The sequence below is a fragment of the Anas acuta genome, chromosome 2 (assembly GCF_963932015.1).
Source record: "Anas acuta chromosome 2, bAnaAcu1.1, whole genome shotgun sequence".
Lineage (NCBI taxonomy): Eukaryota > Metazoa > Chordata > Aves > Anseriformes > Anatidae > Anas > Anas acuta.
The window spans coordinates 81,113,490-81,128,640 of NC_088980.1; the positions used below are offsets into that span (position 1 = coordinate 81,113,490).

Here is a 15,151-nt window from a genome sequence, read left to right on the forward strand (position 1 = left end):
GTTTTATTTATTTATATTTTGTTTATTTATTTATTTATTATTATTCCTGGTGCTTTGATGCGAGGCCTCAGCGTTCAGGAAGGGAAATTTGGGCGACTCGGGGCCTGAGCCAGAGCCAGAGCCGGGGCCGTCCCGAGGGCGGCGCTCAGCCGGTGCCCGCCCTCCCCGTGTGCGCCGTGCGGGGCGGGCGCTGCTGGGCAGGGCCTGCGGGCTCCGTGCGGATGGAGGAAGGGAAGGAAGGGAAGGAGGAGGCGGTGGCGGCCGGCATCGTCCTGCACGACTTCAGCGGCCGGCTGGGCGAGCAGCGGGTGCACTTCCACGCCATGCGGCTGCGGGACTCGCTCTTCCTCTGGGTGGGCGCCGCGCCCGCCTTAGCCAGCCTGGCCGTGGCCATGTGCAGCCCCCGGGTGAGCATCTCTGTCCCTATCCCCGTCCCTATCCCCGTCCCCGGTGGGGACAGCCCTCGCCAGCCGTGTGCTCTGCCCGCAGGACGGCGTGCCCGTGTCCACATCGCTGCTCGGGGACCCCTCGGACACCGCCTCCGCCTGCCTGGCGCAGCGCCTGGGTACGTGGGGGGGGGCGAAGGGGCTGGGGCAGCCCCAAAAGCATCGTGCCCGGGGACACCCGGGCTCCTCGGGGGTTGTTTTTGGGGTGTGGGGAGGCGTGCTTCTCGTGTTGCAGCTGAAGGAGAAGGGTAGGTCTTCCTCCTGATCCGGATCTTCACTGCAGGCTGCGTCCTCAGGCGGCTCCATGAGCCTACACCACTTTCTCCTCGGCCACCCCTACATACATCAGAAGGGGTTGCTCAACACGAAACACAGCACTAGTGCCCTGCCTCATCCTGATATCTTCTGGCAGGCACCGTAGCAGGCTGCTGGCAGCGCTGTCTCTCGCCAGATTTAATCATTTCCACTTAAAAAACTCCACGGGACACTGTGCAACATCATTTCTGCATGTGCAGCCATTGCGTTAGCCCTAAGACCTCAGCTAGCAAGAATGTAGTCAGACACTGCTATCATCGGATAAGGTGTTACAGTTTTATTTCACTTTCCCTTTGCCCTCCTGCTTGTACAGACTCGTTTCTTGCAGGTCATGCTCTGAGATTTGTGCAGCTAACACCTCAGCTGGGCAGGTGGTTCCTACCTGCTCCTGCATTATTGTCACTAGCAAAAGGTTCATTTCAGATTTCATAGCTAGAATTTGTGATGGCCATGTCTTGTTAGTTCTCTCAGTATTCTAGGATGGGTCACATTTCCCATTTCTGTGCCCACTAACCTCTTAGTTGCAGTTTTTCTTGCTAGTCACTCCCATTTGTATTCTTTATAGATCCTGTTGTTACTCATTCTCTCCTGCTTAGGGCGTACTATATTGAGGAAGGCCTATAGGCCTTTTCCACTTCTGGTTGTAAAGTCGATAACACTTCTGACTTTGACTAATCACATGCTTCCTCTTCACGTTTGCTAATTTTGAGAAGAGAATTAAATCTTTCTGATTCATGCACCTTAGTTTTTAGGCTTCCATCCAGCAATTTAATGTAGGCCAAGTCAGCTCATGGTCACTTAGGCCCCAGTTATTTTCCCCAAACCACTGCAAGATCCTCACTAAGCATCTCTGTATCTTCTTTGTTTCACAAAGTGTGTGGTAAAGAAATCTGTGTTCTGCCTTGAATAGAAATACCAGGCTTGGCATTTACTGCTGTTTAGCTTTCCTCCGGGAAATTAAGTCCTCAGTACTCCCACAACTGCTGTAATAACAGAGATCACCATTCACAGCCAAATCAATCTGACCCATAGCTGTGTTTCTGAGGTAGCCTTTTTAACCACCCTGCCATGTGGTAACCTTCAGGCAGGCAATAGCTTTTTTTTCTTTCTTCTCTCCATGCTGTCACCATTTTTTTCTGTGCTGCTTCCATTCTGCTCTTGGCAGGCACCGATTTAAGTAGCACACAATGCCACCTGGAGGCAAGTATTATTATTTCTTGTGCTTTCCAGTTACATTCTATCACCTGCATTTTGTTCCTGCAGTGCCAGGTTTCCTTCCCTGGAGCAGGAGTTTCAGTGCTTCTGTGTGTCAGTGTATGCGCATCCTCCCCTTATTTTCTTTGTAGTCTGGTAGGGTTCCTATTCAGAACAGCTGTATTTAGTGTATTGGCTCTATCTCTTCCCAAATTTCCTCTTTTATTTATTTTCCTCACTGCTGAAGGGACACTCACTGTGTTCCTGTTCCTCTTTTTACCCCTTTCTGTCTGTATCAGGGGCAGAGACTGCTTCCCACCACCCTAACTGCTTGCTCTAGCATGAGGTGTATTTACCTAGTTGAGAAACCTAAATCCTAATTATTTCCTGGGGGGTAGAGAAATCCACTTCTAGACAAAACCCCATGAATTTAGTGCCCCATTTGTGCCTCCCTTATCTGCACGTCCTGAAATCACAGAGCTTCCAGCCCGTGACTGCTGACTAGTGTCACGTCCTCATCTTCCCTCTGTAGGGGTTGGTGAGATCTTGGTGGACATCACCTCAACCTCTTCTTTGAGTCTTTTGGAGCTGGGCACAGCTGTATCCCACTTAGCACAAATGGGATATATAAACTTATAAACTATAAACTTAATTTATAAACTATAAACTTATGCCTGACTCTTCCTCCTCAAGCTTGGATGTGGGTCTTTGCTCCTTCCATCAGTTCACAGGAGCAAGTCTGTGCTGCTGCAGTGCTTCTGGGCACTCAAGTGTCTCAGACAGGGGGCTGCTGAGAAAGCTTCATCTCCAAGACTGAGTCGGATCTTAGGCAAACATAATCAAGAAGCTGAGTTTTGACACTGCAGCGTATGCTGCAGGCTTGTTAAGAGAGAATAATGGTATTAATTAGTTCAGAATTAACATGGCACTTAGGGTATAATGATGAAGCACTAGTGCTTACAAAACATGCTGCTTTGTACCACAAAATCTGGTGCCAAGCACTAATTTTTTGCTATCGTGGCAACGTGTTGCATTACATTAACATTTCGTAGTGCCAAGTCTTGAAAGGCAAACGAGTCCTTGAGTTTCAGAAGCAGGTCACTGGGGTTTCCTCTGTGTACTAAACTGGAAAGCTGGTAGCCTGTTAGAACAGAAAATGGTAATAAATCGATTTGTGCCATTAAAATACCTCAAAGGAGTAGTTCAACTGTACTTACTCTCTATATGTAATAATTACATATTATATGTATTGTAAATATACATACAGGTTTTCTGAAGCTAGCTTTCCAGTTTAAAAAGAACTGAGATACTACACATTCTGGTGTCTTTATTTCCAATTTTTATATTCAGATGATATTTCTGAATATTCATCAGAACAGCCTGATTTCTCTTTGAGACTGTCAGCTCCCAGTTTATTCCCTGCCAGGAGTATCTTGTGACCCAAACAGCATTTTTGTCTCTTATTTTGCCCATCTCACTTTAAACCTAGTGCTTACCTCTCTCCTGTGGTGAGAAACTCTTCACAAAGTTGTTTTTTTTTTTTTTTTTTGCAGTGTATTAAAAGAGCTCCAAAACAGATATATTGTAATGGTAAAATCTGAGTAAGGATTCCATTTTACTCATAAAATGCTTCTTTATGTTACCTATTTCGCTCTGATAATTAAGTCTTCCTGCCCCAGTGGACATTGTTTTTGTCATTGTTAATTAGTTCTGTCATGGAAGACAGCTCTTGATTTTATAGTACCTCTCTCTAGGTAGTTACCAGTACAGTAGCCTGGAAATTCTGATTAGTTTTGTGATGTCCAAAATGTTCTCCGGCATCCTGGAGTGTTCACAGACACCATATAAATAAAGGTTACAGGAGGCTCAGACAAAAGTGATGCACACTTTCAGGGGCCTTTTTAGGGGGTTCATAATAAAACAAACAAAAAAACTTTAATGGTGGCCTGATCACTTTCCTGGTGACTTTCCCTATTTTTCATAGCACTGACCTACTAACGTATAAACCAAATTTCAATGATGAGATTTAGGTAGTCTGTTGTTTCACTTAAACTGTACTATAATTTAAGAATTGTCCAAAATCCATGAAAGTCACTGGGAGTTTTTCCAGTGACTAGGAGCATTTGCATCAGCCCAAAATCTAGCTCATAGTCACCGTGCCTACATTGCTCACTTCAGTGACATGCACGGCTTATATTGCCCAACATGCCAATGCTTGGGTGCTTGTTCGGCCGTTTGTTTATGGCTGGGTCCATCATGGGAGGAGTGGAGATGGTATAAAAATCCGTATGGTGGCCTTTTAGAATACTTTCATCACTTTTATATAAGAGCAAACTTTACCTGAATACTCTGTTTTGTGTTTTAGCCAGGAAGACCAAAAAACAGATATTTGTCAGCTACAATCTTCAAAACACAGACAGCAATTTCACCTTACTCATAGAAAACAGGATCAAAGAAGAAATGACGGCGTTTCCCGAGAAGTTCTGACTTTGCATCATTGTACAATAACTTAAGGTTTTGTTTCAGAAAAAGTGAGTGCACTTTTCACACTGACATTTAGTATACTTACTTTGTGTTGCTTTGATTGAATTTGCATTTGTTATTAAATGTAGCTGGACCTAAACACAGCTGAACCCGGAATTCTTTTTTTTCCAAACTTACTACTCTGTTAAATGGGCCAGAAACATGCTGCCACGCAATAACATCATCATAGAAGTGCATGCAGTGTCTGGCCTTCCTGCAGTGAAATCAGTGGGAAATCAGTGCCAAATTCCAGCAGTACAATTGATTCACCATGCAGTAGTATTGAACACAGTACAGCAGCTTTTACTTGTTCAGATGAAAACCTATGAGGGTACCAGAGAGCATTGTCTTTTGCTTCAGAGGAGAACAATGCCATTAGTAGGAATGCTGAGTATTAGAAATGGAACCATGTGGTTTGTGTATTGAATAGCTGTAACATAAAATGATCATTGCCTTGCTGTATCATTTTAGTTACCATTGGTTGTAATAGTGCTAAACACCGGATTTCCTTCCATCTCTTGGACACTGAGAACACTGGAAGGTTTTCACAAAGGGTTTTCTATACAACAGCAAGGGCCTAAATAGAAGAAAAATGCACAGCTTGACTTTTGGAGCAGCAGGTAAGACTGTTGGGCTGCTAGAAAAACATGGGGTGTATAAGTTGAACATACCTGTTAGAACAATCAGAGCAATCAATACCAACACTACAAAGCAGCCTGTTGCTACAGCTCTAGACTGGCTTTTGGGTAGGATATCCTTTCAAAGGCAGATCCCTGTGCCACTTTGTCCAACAAAAATAGCAGCTAAAAACCAGCTATGCAAAAAAAGCCAGCCAATAACAAAACTCAAGCCCACCATAAAGCCAATGGCATAATGACCATTTGCAACCACCAATATGTGCTGTGCTACTGCGAGTAGCACCTATTATTCCCAGCAGTTTGGAAGAATGCTGAGCACAGCAACCTGATAAGCAAATCAAGTTGTTTTTTTTATTGCAAGCTGACTCAGCCAAGCTTCCAATACAGATGAAAAACAGAAACGCTGCTGCTGGGCCACCTCATTGTAGACAACTGTCATAATCCCCTAGAGAAAAATGTTCTGCACTTACCTTCTTGTGGCCCCATTAGCGCAATTAAAAACTGTAGCCGAAGGTTGCTGATGCACAACCCCAGATTACAGCCAGTCTCTTGCTGTCTCCAAAGGGGTTTTGAACATCCAGGGCTGTAGACTTACCGTCAACATTGCGGATTTGACATGGGAGCACTGAGCCCTTTCTTACATGGTAGGCACAGCTGACAATGCAAGTAGCAAAAAGCAGCTGGTGAAGGAGATCCTAATTTATACAGCCCAGGAAGTAGAGTCAACTGTTCTTCTGTAACTGAATGTAAAGGATAATTAGTTGCAAATCAGTGTGTTGATTTAATTAGCCCAATTAAAAATCAGTTTGTTCTATTTTAGAGGAGCGTAGGACTTTGTTGAGGGCTCACCAAAAATCATGGTGAGGGAGACAGACCAAGGAAAACAAACTGATGGGACAACATCTTTTTATTCTGTACATTTACATACAAAGTTTTTCAGTAGGTACAACAGATGTAACATCATGCAGACATTTAGCTTTTAAGACTGTTTTCAGTACTCAATTTAAGCTTGTGCTATGAGGAAGCACCACCAGACTATTCATGTTCAAAACATACAGTAATACGATTCTTTAAAACTTCATCGGAAACCGAAATGGGGAGGGAACTCTCACCCACTAGACATTACACACTGTTACTCCTTTCCCAAAACGTTTTACACAATACATTTAAAATGAGGTTTGTCATTTTTCTTTAAAAAAAAAAAAAAAAACTTACAGTGGGGGAGATCATCCCACACGTAATAGCGTTGTCTTATGTGCCAGCTACAGGCGCAACTTGACTTGACATTCACAGAGTTCGTTTAATGGCACTTCTGCTTCCAATTTGGTGACCTTTAGTGTTTGGCTCCAGGAAGTGGCAACAGTTAAGCAAAATACGTCCATGAAAAAAAACAAAACAAAACAAAAACAAACAAACACAAAAACAAACAAACCACACAAAAAAGCAGGCTCACCAAAACTGCAAGGTAAATCAGACGGAACCCTTTTGGAGTTGCCACAAAACACCCCCAAACGCACGACAGCTTTCCCCACACTGTCGTTATCTGTTTGTAGTGTGTCTGGCAACAAAAGCATCACGGAAATCTTAAAAGGAAAGAAAACCAGATCAAGCATAATGTCACTTTCACACTTTTGTTTGAAGTAACAAAGAAGGAAGAAAGCCCTTAAATGCTGAACCAAAAGAGAGAGAAAAAAAATCCACAGATGGACTTAAGAGGTTACCGAAGGTTCACAGAAAAAGACCAACAGGGACAGGACCGCTCTGAGGGCTTCCTCTGCTGTGGTGGCCAGGAATGGCCGTCGGAGGAAAGCAGTTCCCAGCGATGGCTACAGAGGAGAGCCGATGGAGGAGCTGATGGGCTGGCTGGTGTGCGGAGCACCATCCCGACGCAGAGCACGGTGAGCAGCCAGGCATTTAATTTCTGCCCTGCTGCCACACAGAGCGCCTGCCCCCTCCTCAGAGAGCTCTCCCACACTTCAAAGCTTTTCAGCTGTGCGTGTGTGTACAAACAAACAATAAAAACAACGTAAGGAAACAGTTAATTCAACGTTTCAGCATGATAAGCTACCGATTTTATGTTTTATTGTCATGACAGAGGCGGAGGGCCAGACCGGTGCGAGAAGTTGGAGCTCCCCACATTGCAGGAGATCAGTACCTGGTTTCAGACCAAAAAACAAGCAGCAAATCAAGTCAATTTCATAAGAAATTATTAAAAAAAAAAAAAAAAAAAAGCCAAGTGTTCCTGTCACCTAGTGTGTTTATTACATAAACGTTGATATGTTTAAACAACCATTCTCTTCCCTGGGCCCGCCTGTCGTCGGAGAGCAAACACCAGAATAGGAAACGATAAAGCGCTGTGGACAACAGCACACCGGGACCGCTAGCCCTGCTGGAAGCAGCCAGTTCAGTAGGCTTGTGAAGGGGCCACTAGAGCCGTGCTGCAGCTTGAGTGCACACGCACAGAGACCTTTTCCTCCTCCGTTAAGACCTGTTCTGCTCCGCCCGTTTTCCTTGTGAACCCTCCTTTTTTTTTCCCCCCAGTGTGTGTGGCTTGCCACAAGCATCTGACATCAAAGGCAAAAGGTATTTCACGGATTTGGCACGTGGATACTGCGTGGACTTGAAAGGCCTTGTTTGTTTTTTGTTTTCTTGGGTGAGCACGGATCACGGGAGTCTCAGCACAGAACAGAAAGAGGGAAATGGCCGCTCTCAAGCTGGGCAATAAAACCGAAGTGTAACAAGCAAGCCTAGCAAAGGTGAAAAAACAGTAGGGTAACTTTGGGCAAAATTACCATCAACTGGTCCAGTGTTTCTTACCGGGCTCGAGAAGAACCCAAATGTCCACATCCTCTGTACAAAAATTAGCAGCTTTAGGACAACATCGCTATCCCGACCACGACAGTCTCTGTCGCTTCTGCAGGTCTACCTGTCCTCCTGTGCTCGGCACCGTCTGAGACGTGCTACGGACCTCAGCACGCGCCCAGGAGCATCTCTCTGATTTACTGGGGACTGTAAGAGGACATTGGCAGCCTAACGGAGGATGGAAATTGTTAGGTACAGTAGTTAGTAGACAATATATATATACAGCAAAGGAGGAAGGGGCAGGGCAGGCAGAGGAGGAAAGTGCAGATGAGCGCTTCCCATGCTTGTGAACGAAAGATTTACATCAAACATAGTGGCAATCATATGGGCACGCAATACAACATCGACATCCTGCTGCTCGGTTTGTTCAAATGTCCGCACTACTGAGCAATCACAAATGGATGGCCTGAGTGAAAAAGGAAAAGAGGGAGGGAGGGGAGGGAGGTTAACTACAATGCAAGAAAGCTGTTTACAAAGCCCTTGCATTGAACAAGATCCTCACAGTCATCACACGGTGAGAACCGAAAGCCGATGGCCAAAGCAAAAAGCTGGTTTGGGGACTGGAGGAGAGAAGTGGCCGTTATCAAAGTACCATCTGTACAACACGACAAATTGGATGTTTGTTTTGCTTCTTATAGAGTGGGACCAATCCAATTTAACTTTTTTCTTTCTTTTTTTTTTTTTTTTAACTGAAAGAAAATCCTACAAGAGCAGCTGGGGAAGGAGGGCAATACAGGTGAGTTCACCGTCTATTCTTGGGTCAGAACCAGAAACCATCCCTAAAAGACCCAAGACGGCCAACAACAAACCTTAAATCATTACTCACAGGTTATCAATTCATTCCTTTCAGACAGTCACTTAAAAATTTTGTCTGCTTAAATAGATAACAAAAACTCTGGTTCTAAAAACAGGCAGGGCAAAGCCAGGATGCTCATTTCCCAGGAGAGGGACTCCTAGCTGTGCTGCCTTCGGAAATAAGAAGTACAGACCATAGCCAATGCTCTTTACTTTTTGTCCCTGCTGGTTTATGCTCTTCTCCTGGAGCTGTCAATCACAGATTCTAGACCTCCTGTTAATTAAAGCCACTCTCGTCAAAATTTTTGCATCATTGGTCAAATCATTTCATTTACACCATCTACATTAGTATTAAACACCAGCAGGAACAGTCTAAAATGTATTAATGGAATCTTAAAACGCATAAGGCTGACTCTCATTGAAAAATCAGCCTGTTTGGGTAGGATTTTCTTCACTGCATTTGATGAGGAAAAGAAAATTAACTTTTAAATGCATATGGGCTAGAAAAAGAAACATAATCTGCCTAAAATGCAGTCAGAGTTTGAGTCACAACAGGTTTTGCTTTGATTCTTTTTTTTTTTTTTTGGTGTATACAAACACAGCAGGCAACCTGGGCGCTTGGACTTTCTAGACAGGCAGAACAACATTGCACAAGTCTAAATATCAGTCAATTCAACTTTGCAGTGATACCTCCTTCCTTTAAAGAAACACAAAAAGGAAACAAAAAAAAAACAACTCCCCCCCCAAGGTTTCTTTCTTGGAATGGCTGCACCTCTTATAATAAGATGGCTTCGTTTTTGTGATCTATGAAAGGAAAAGGAAATAAAGTGCTTCTTGAGAACAAATCAAAATAAATATATGTATTTAATGGCAGGAAAAAAAAAAGAGTTCTGAAGGGCTACCTCCAGCCAGGTCTTTTCTCAGATGAGTTATTTTCCCCCATAATTTTTTCAAGAGCAATCTGCACAACAGTTGACAATTCCTCCAAGTCGCTTTAGCAGCAGAGTTGAATTCTCCCAAGTTTGCGTCTGCTCCGTCACCGGTTTGTAAAACCTGTGCAAAACACCTTTGCCCAAAGGTCTGCTCTTCCTGCACAACAGCGTCAAACAAAATACCAAAGAAAAGAGGAGAAGGTAAAACAAAACAAAAGGGGAAAAAGAAAAAAAAAGAAAAAAAAAAGGAGAAAATCCAACCCAGTTACAGTTACATAGGCTTCATCCCGTTGGCAGTGGTGTTCTCAGAGATGCCATCGCTCACAGCTGCCGAGTCGTGGAGGCCCGAGTAGTCCTTGAGTTCAGAGTTTGTCAGGAGCAGGGGCTGCTCCCCCTTCTTGTGCGGCAGGAGGGGCTGCCGGGTGTAGTGCTCCCCGTCCGGGATGTTCTCGGGCAGGTTCTGGTTCTTGCTCTCCGGCAGCAGCAGGATGCAGATGATGCAGATGAGCGTACAGCAGGCGAAGATGACGTGGTGGAGGAAGTAGCCTTTCTGGTTGTGCAGCTCCATGATGGGGGCGGTCAGGCGGCCAAAGCCCGCACTGGCCAGCACCAGCCCCAGCCCGCCTCCCCTGCAAACACAACAGAGATGAGAGCCTGGCCCTGCGCTGGAAGAACACCCAAAAATGCCTTGGGACCCCAGGCTATCCTGTTTGGCAAGCGATTTTGGCACCTGGGCTCCGAAATCTCTGAGGCAAACCCGCTTTGCTCACGGCTTTCATGCTGGGCAATTGCCCCAGGAGGGAGTTTTTGCTGTTGCTTTGCTGTTGTAGATCATTACTGCCTGTGTGTGGAAAATAGCTGCGCTCACCCAAGCATCTCTTCACACCCATGTAACTGCACCCACATAAGGAGAAGAGAAGCTGTAAGGTGTGAGTACATAGACAGCCCTCTAAAATATTCCCATTTCCACGTGTTCTCACATTCAGCAAGGGAAAACCAGATTTTGCTTCGCATCCAGCTTAGACGAGACACACCAAGAAGCGGTAAGTGCAGGAGTCAATTTTGGCTGCCTCTGAAATACCTGGCAGCAACTGCCAGCAGAGCCAGGAGATCAGACTCCACAGACCACTGCCTTGATCTGTTATACCAAACACTGAGCACTGAAACATTTTCCCTGTAAGACATGTTGAAGCTGGAACCTCTCAACCCACTGATGTTGTACCAGCACACACCATTTTCAGAAAAAATAAAAAAAAAATAAAAAAAAAATAAAAAAAAAATAAAAAAAAATAAAGATAACGTAGCTAGTGGTTAGAATAGGAGAACAAGTCAAGGGTTTGAGACTCACTTCTGAGACCTCCCCTTGACTCACTGTAGGAGCTGAGGCAAGTCCCACACTTTGCTCTTGCTTTCCTTGTGTATTTGCATACCGCATCAAGGGGCAACAAAAAGGTTAACCCTGGTAAAATGCTTAAATTGTAAACAGGGAGCTTTATAAAAATATTCTTTATGGCATAAATGCTTGTTCATGAAATGTAACGTGCCAGTATATTGACATCACACATCCAAGCACACCAAAAAAGAGTGAAAACACATTAAAGCTTAAAGAAAAAAACACAAGTGTGAGAGTAACCTCTTCCCCCACCCCATCGCAGGAATGGAAAGGCTTGCACAAGCTGGATCCAGTGCTCTTTTCCTGGCAGTGGGTTACACAAGCAGCCCCCCTTGCATGCAGTGCCTTCCCTTCTCCTCTGATGCCTCTCCAAAAGCCCTGAGCACACGGGGCTGTCCTGGACTCGGTAAAGCACCTCTCGCAGATAACAGCGATTTCCCCCCAACATTGCCAACGCCCTCATTAAATCCTCGCCAGCTTTCCGATGGCAATTTGGAAAGGCAGCTGAATGCAGCCCTTGTGCGACTGGCCTCCTTGCAGCTTCATTAATATGCTCACACGAGCGATCAGCGCAGGAGACTGGCTCATTCACATCGGTGCTTGCTACGGCTAAATTGCATCTCCACAACCAAGGGGGACCCGAGGTGAGTTTTGAAAGCAGCTGTGGAAGGACATCAAAGAAACTGGAAGGAAGCAGGAAAAAGGCAGCAACAAAGACGGCTCTGTTATTACGGGGCAAGCAGCTTCACGTTTGGAGGGGGAAAAAGAGTTTTTCCACCTCATGTCAGTAATTAGAGCAGGCGTTACTTTAGCCACTGCCCTCAGAAACTGGCAGCAGAAGGACTGCAAATACACGGTGGTGTGCCTCCTGTATTTGACTGTACTGCAAATACTAGGGGATAAAAGAAGCTGGAAATAGCCAGGAGAGGGAAGCAGTGCTGCCACTAGGGAGCAGATGGAGCTCACGCTGCCTTCGCAGCAGCAACCGGGCAGCTCGGCAGCCGATGCTCTGTCCTGACGGGGCCCGAGTCCAAAATGCTGCCCTCAGAAAGGCCACCCTGAGCGCCAGGGAGGGCTTCCTCTTGCCGACTGCTGCAGTGTCTTTCTCAATAATGATATCCTCTCTGATCCATCCTCCTGCACAGAACAGGGCCCATGCTGACCTCAGGCCCAGCTGCTTTGTCCTCTCAGTTCAGCCACTTCTTAAAGTCAGTCCCTGAATCCTCCCTATGTTTTTTTCCCTGCCTTTTCCTGTAGGAACTTGTGGACCAGATGTCTTTTCCACTTGTCAGTAACCCAGCACGCAGAGGACAGGGAGGACACCACGCTCTCCTCAGCCCGTTCCTACGTAGCAGCTGTGCAACCCTCACTGTTGTTTTCATCAAGATTATTAGAGATGGATTACTAGAGCCATTTGGAGCTCGAATTCGATGTTTGGAAGACCCTGGTCAAGGAAACCTCAGAGGCAGCCCCAGTTCTCTCTACCTGTCCCTTTGGCTCCTCAAGATTCAGCCAAAAAGCATAGTAGGGTGGTCTGAAACACCAAGGGGCACCAGAGGTGATATTTTGGAAAAAAGGTGATGAGGGAGTGGCCACAGACCACCAAAACAAGAGACACAGACAGCTTAGCCACACCTCAGCCTGAGATGTGTTTATGAACTGTCCTGAGAGCCACCTCCTAATTACAGCCCTGAGGAGATGTTACCAAGAGGTTTTGCAGTGGCAGGACAGACCGCAAAACGCTGCAGAGTGTCATCATCCCTATTTATACATGGGGACCCTGAGGCACATCCAGCTATTGTCACTCGCCTGGTGTCACCCAGCAGACTCGGGGGAAGCAGAACTTCAGTTCCCAGCCAGGATTTTGTCCCCTTCCCTGTGACAATATTAGTGATTTAAGGAAAAAGCCTGCTAAGTTCACACTGCACATCTAACCCTGCTCGGCAGATTCTCTTTTGGTTGACTCGGCCAATTCCTTATCTCTACGCCTTCCAGAGACAAGCAGAAAATTAAAGAGGCATAAAAAGACCAAACTGACTGACACGCATGTAAGTAAATAGCTGTTAGTGTTTTGGGCTGCTGTGCAATCTCCACACCACTCACACTTTCCCTTCCCTGTAGAAATAATGTTATCTGTAAAACATTCACAAAGTCAGATAGCTTTGAAGAAAAGGCCATAGATCAAGGAGGCTGGCTGCTCATCTGACAGTTCTGCTGTAATAGCTTTGCAAAGTTATTAAAAAAACATGTAATTGGGGGCAGAGGGGGGGGGAACAAAAAATATCCTCTTCCCTCCGCTGTCTCTCCCTCCCACCCCTACGACCTACATTCCTACGAAATTCAATGGGAGTTAGGGTGGACTCCCGAATCGCTGTGGCATTGCTGAAAGCATAATCCAGAACACACAAGCACAGCCTTTGTGCTGTGAAAGATAACAGCGAATAAATAAAATGGTACAAAAACCAGACAACACCAAGACAGTTTATGGAAAGCTCTCCAGAGAAGATCATCTGCCTGGCTTCTGCTGTTGCCCAGCGTGTAAGCGCTGCTCTTTACAAAAACTTCGAGCCTCTGGGTGCGAAGAGAAAAATGACAAAGAGCTAGAGTACAAGCCTGTAGTAAAGGCAAAACACACTGGTGCTGTAAGAGATGTGACGGCAGGTCCTCAGAGCACCTATACACACCAGCAGCATTTAAGACTGCACGTTGCAACACCTCCTGTCCACTGTAGCTGCATTAGCTTACCCTGTGGAGGCAGGGAGCAGATTGCAGCCACGTCCTTCTCTGCACACTGATGTTAATGTATCTGCTAATGCCAAGCTGTAAGCTCACATGGGTACTGCTTGTACAAATCCAACAGGGCAAGCAAATTAACAAAATGGTTCAACTACATGATCTGGTTCAGACGAGTACTTTAGCCCATACCACACTGCGAACAAATGCAATTCACATGATGACTGGCCTGCCGAAAACCACCATAATGGTGATTTTCAAAGTGGATCCGTCTGAAACAAAGCCCCTCTGTCCTCAGCTAGGCACTTACTTATGCAGCCTGCCTGCGGTGACACCAGGTTAAGAAGTGGCCCAGAAATTGCCGTGTGGTCTCTAATTATGGGAGATCCCCCACCCCACCCCACACAATGTAAGTTACACAGCCAGATACTAAGAAAATGAGTTCAATTTATTATCTGCCCTTTACGGGGGGGATTCTGATGTCTCACCTTATTACTGTCGGTGTGATTTCAGCACAGAAGAATACGCTGAGACTTCCAACGGCATGCGAAGAAAACATACCCACAATGGAAAACGCAGTAGAGAATTTGTCTTTGACACTGTCACTCATACCTGTCAAGACAAACATGTGCATGAAAAGTGAGAACAAGGAGAAATTGCCAAGAAAGAAAAGAAGAAAACAGGTCTATGTTACTCATTCTACCTAAACAAGAAAAATTGAGTCACTTTTGTAACAGTAATTTAAAACTGGTATTTATAAATTTTTTTCCCAAGCACCCAAGACACAAACATACATGAAAAAAATCATAATGTCATGCCCCAAAACAGCAGCGCTCTCTGAATTACTTATACCCAGCCACCGCAAAAAAGGTAAAACACAAGGAAAAAAAAAAAAAAAAAGAAACTGCACATCCTTGGGCAGCCTTTTAGGCACCAGACACTTCCCTCCCACATTTGACAGACAAGCGGAGGCAGGCGGCGTTCGTTGAGTTGCCAAACGTCTGGTACAGCTCGGTGGCTTGGGCACTGGAGAGGCTCACGGGACAAGCAGGGAGAGAAACAGAAGCGCTCCCATCTCCCTGATAACTTCCTGCAAATGGTGGGTCTGCAAACTCAGCTGCAAGCTTGGCAGCCTTCACCCAACAGCTCGGTTTGAGACGTGGGCTTTCTGAGAAAGCACTGCCCCACATCTAATAACCACCCCTGGGGACTCTGCACCCTCTCCTCACATGCTGAGACAACCAGGTTCATGCTGTGTGGAGAGGATGCTGCACCGAGAGACAGTGCATACACAAATACACCTCCTTATGAGTGGGGTCC

The 15,151-nt window shown here is 45.6% G+C and overlaps 2 protein-coding genes across 3 annotated transcripts in view; one reads left to right on the plus strand and one right to left on the minus strand.

Moving 5' to 3' along the window:
- Positions 1-158: 158 nt before the first annotated feature.
- Positions 159-4,578, plus strand: PSMG4 (proteasome assembly chaperone 4). Its single transcript, XM_068670965.1, has 3 exons — positions 159-407; positions 490-565; positions 4,321-4,578. The coding sequence occupies exons 1-3, from the start codon at positions 222-224 to the stop codon at positions 4,440-4,442; spliced, it is 384 nt and encodes a 127-aa protein (XP_068527066.1). The 5' UTR covers positions 159-221; the 3' UTR covers positions 4,443-4,578.
- A 1,735-nt stretch (positions 4,579-6,313) lies between these two features.
- SLC22A23 (solute carrier family 22 member 23) overlaps positions 6,314-15,151 on the minus strand; it is a 95,230-nt gene continuing 86,392 nt past the window's right edge. For both annotated transcript variants that reach the window (XM_068670962.1, XM_068670963.1), the window contains 2 exons: positions 14,320-14,443; positions 6,314-10,334 (listed from right to left, as the gene is read on the minus strand). In XM_068670962.1, the coding sequence (XP_068527063.1) occupies positions 9,977-10,334; positions 14,320-14,443 (482 nt within the window). In that variant the 3' untranslated portion in view covers positions 6,314-9,976. The remainder of the gene's footprint in view (positions 10,335-14,319; positions 14,444-15,151) is intronic.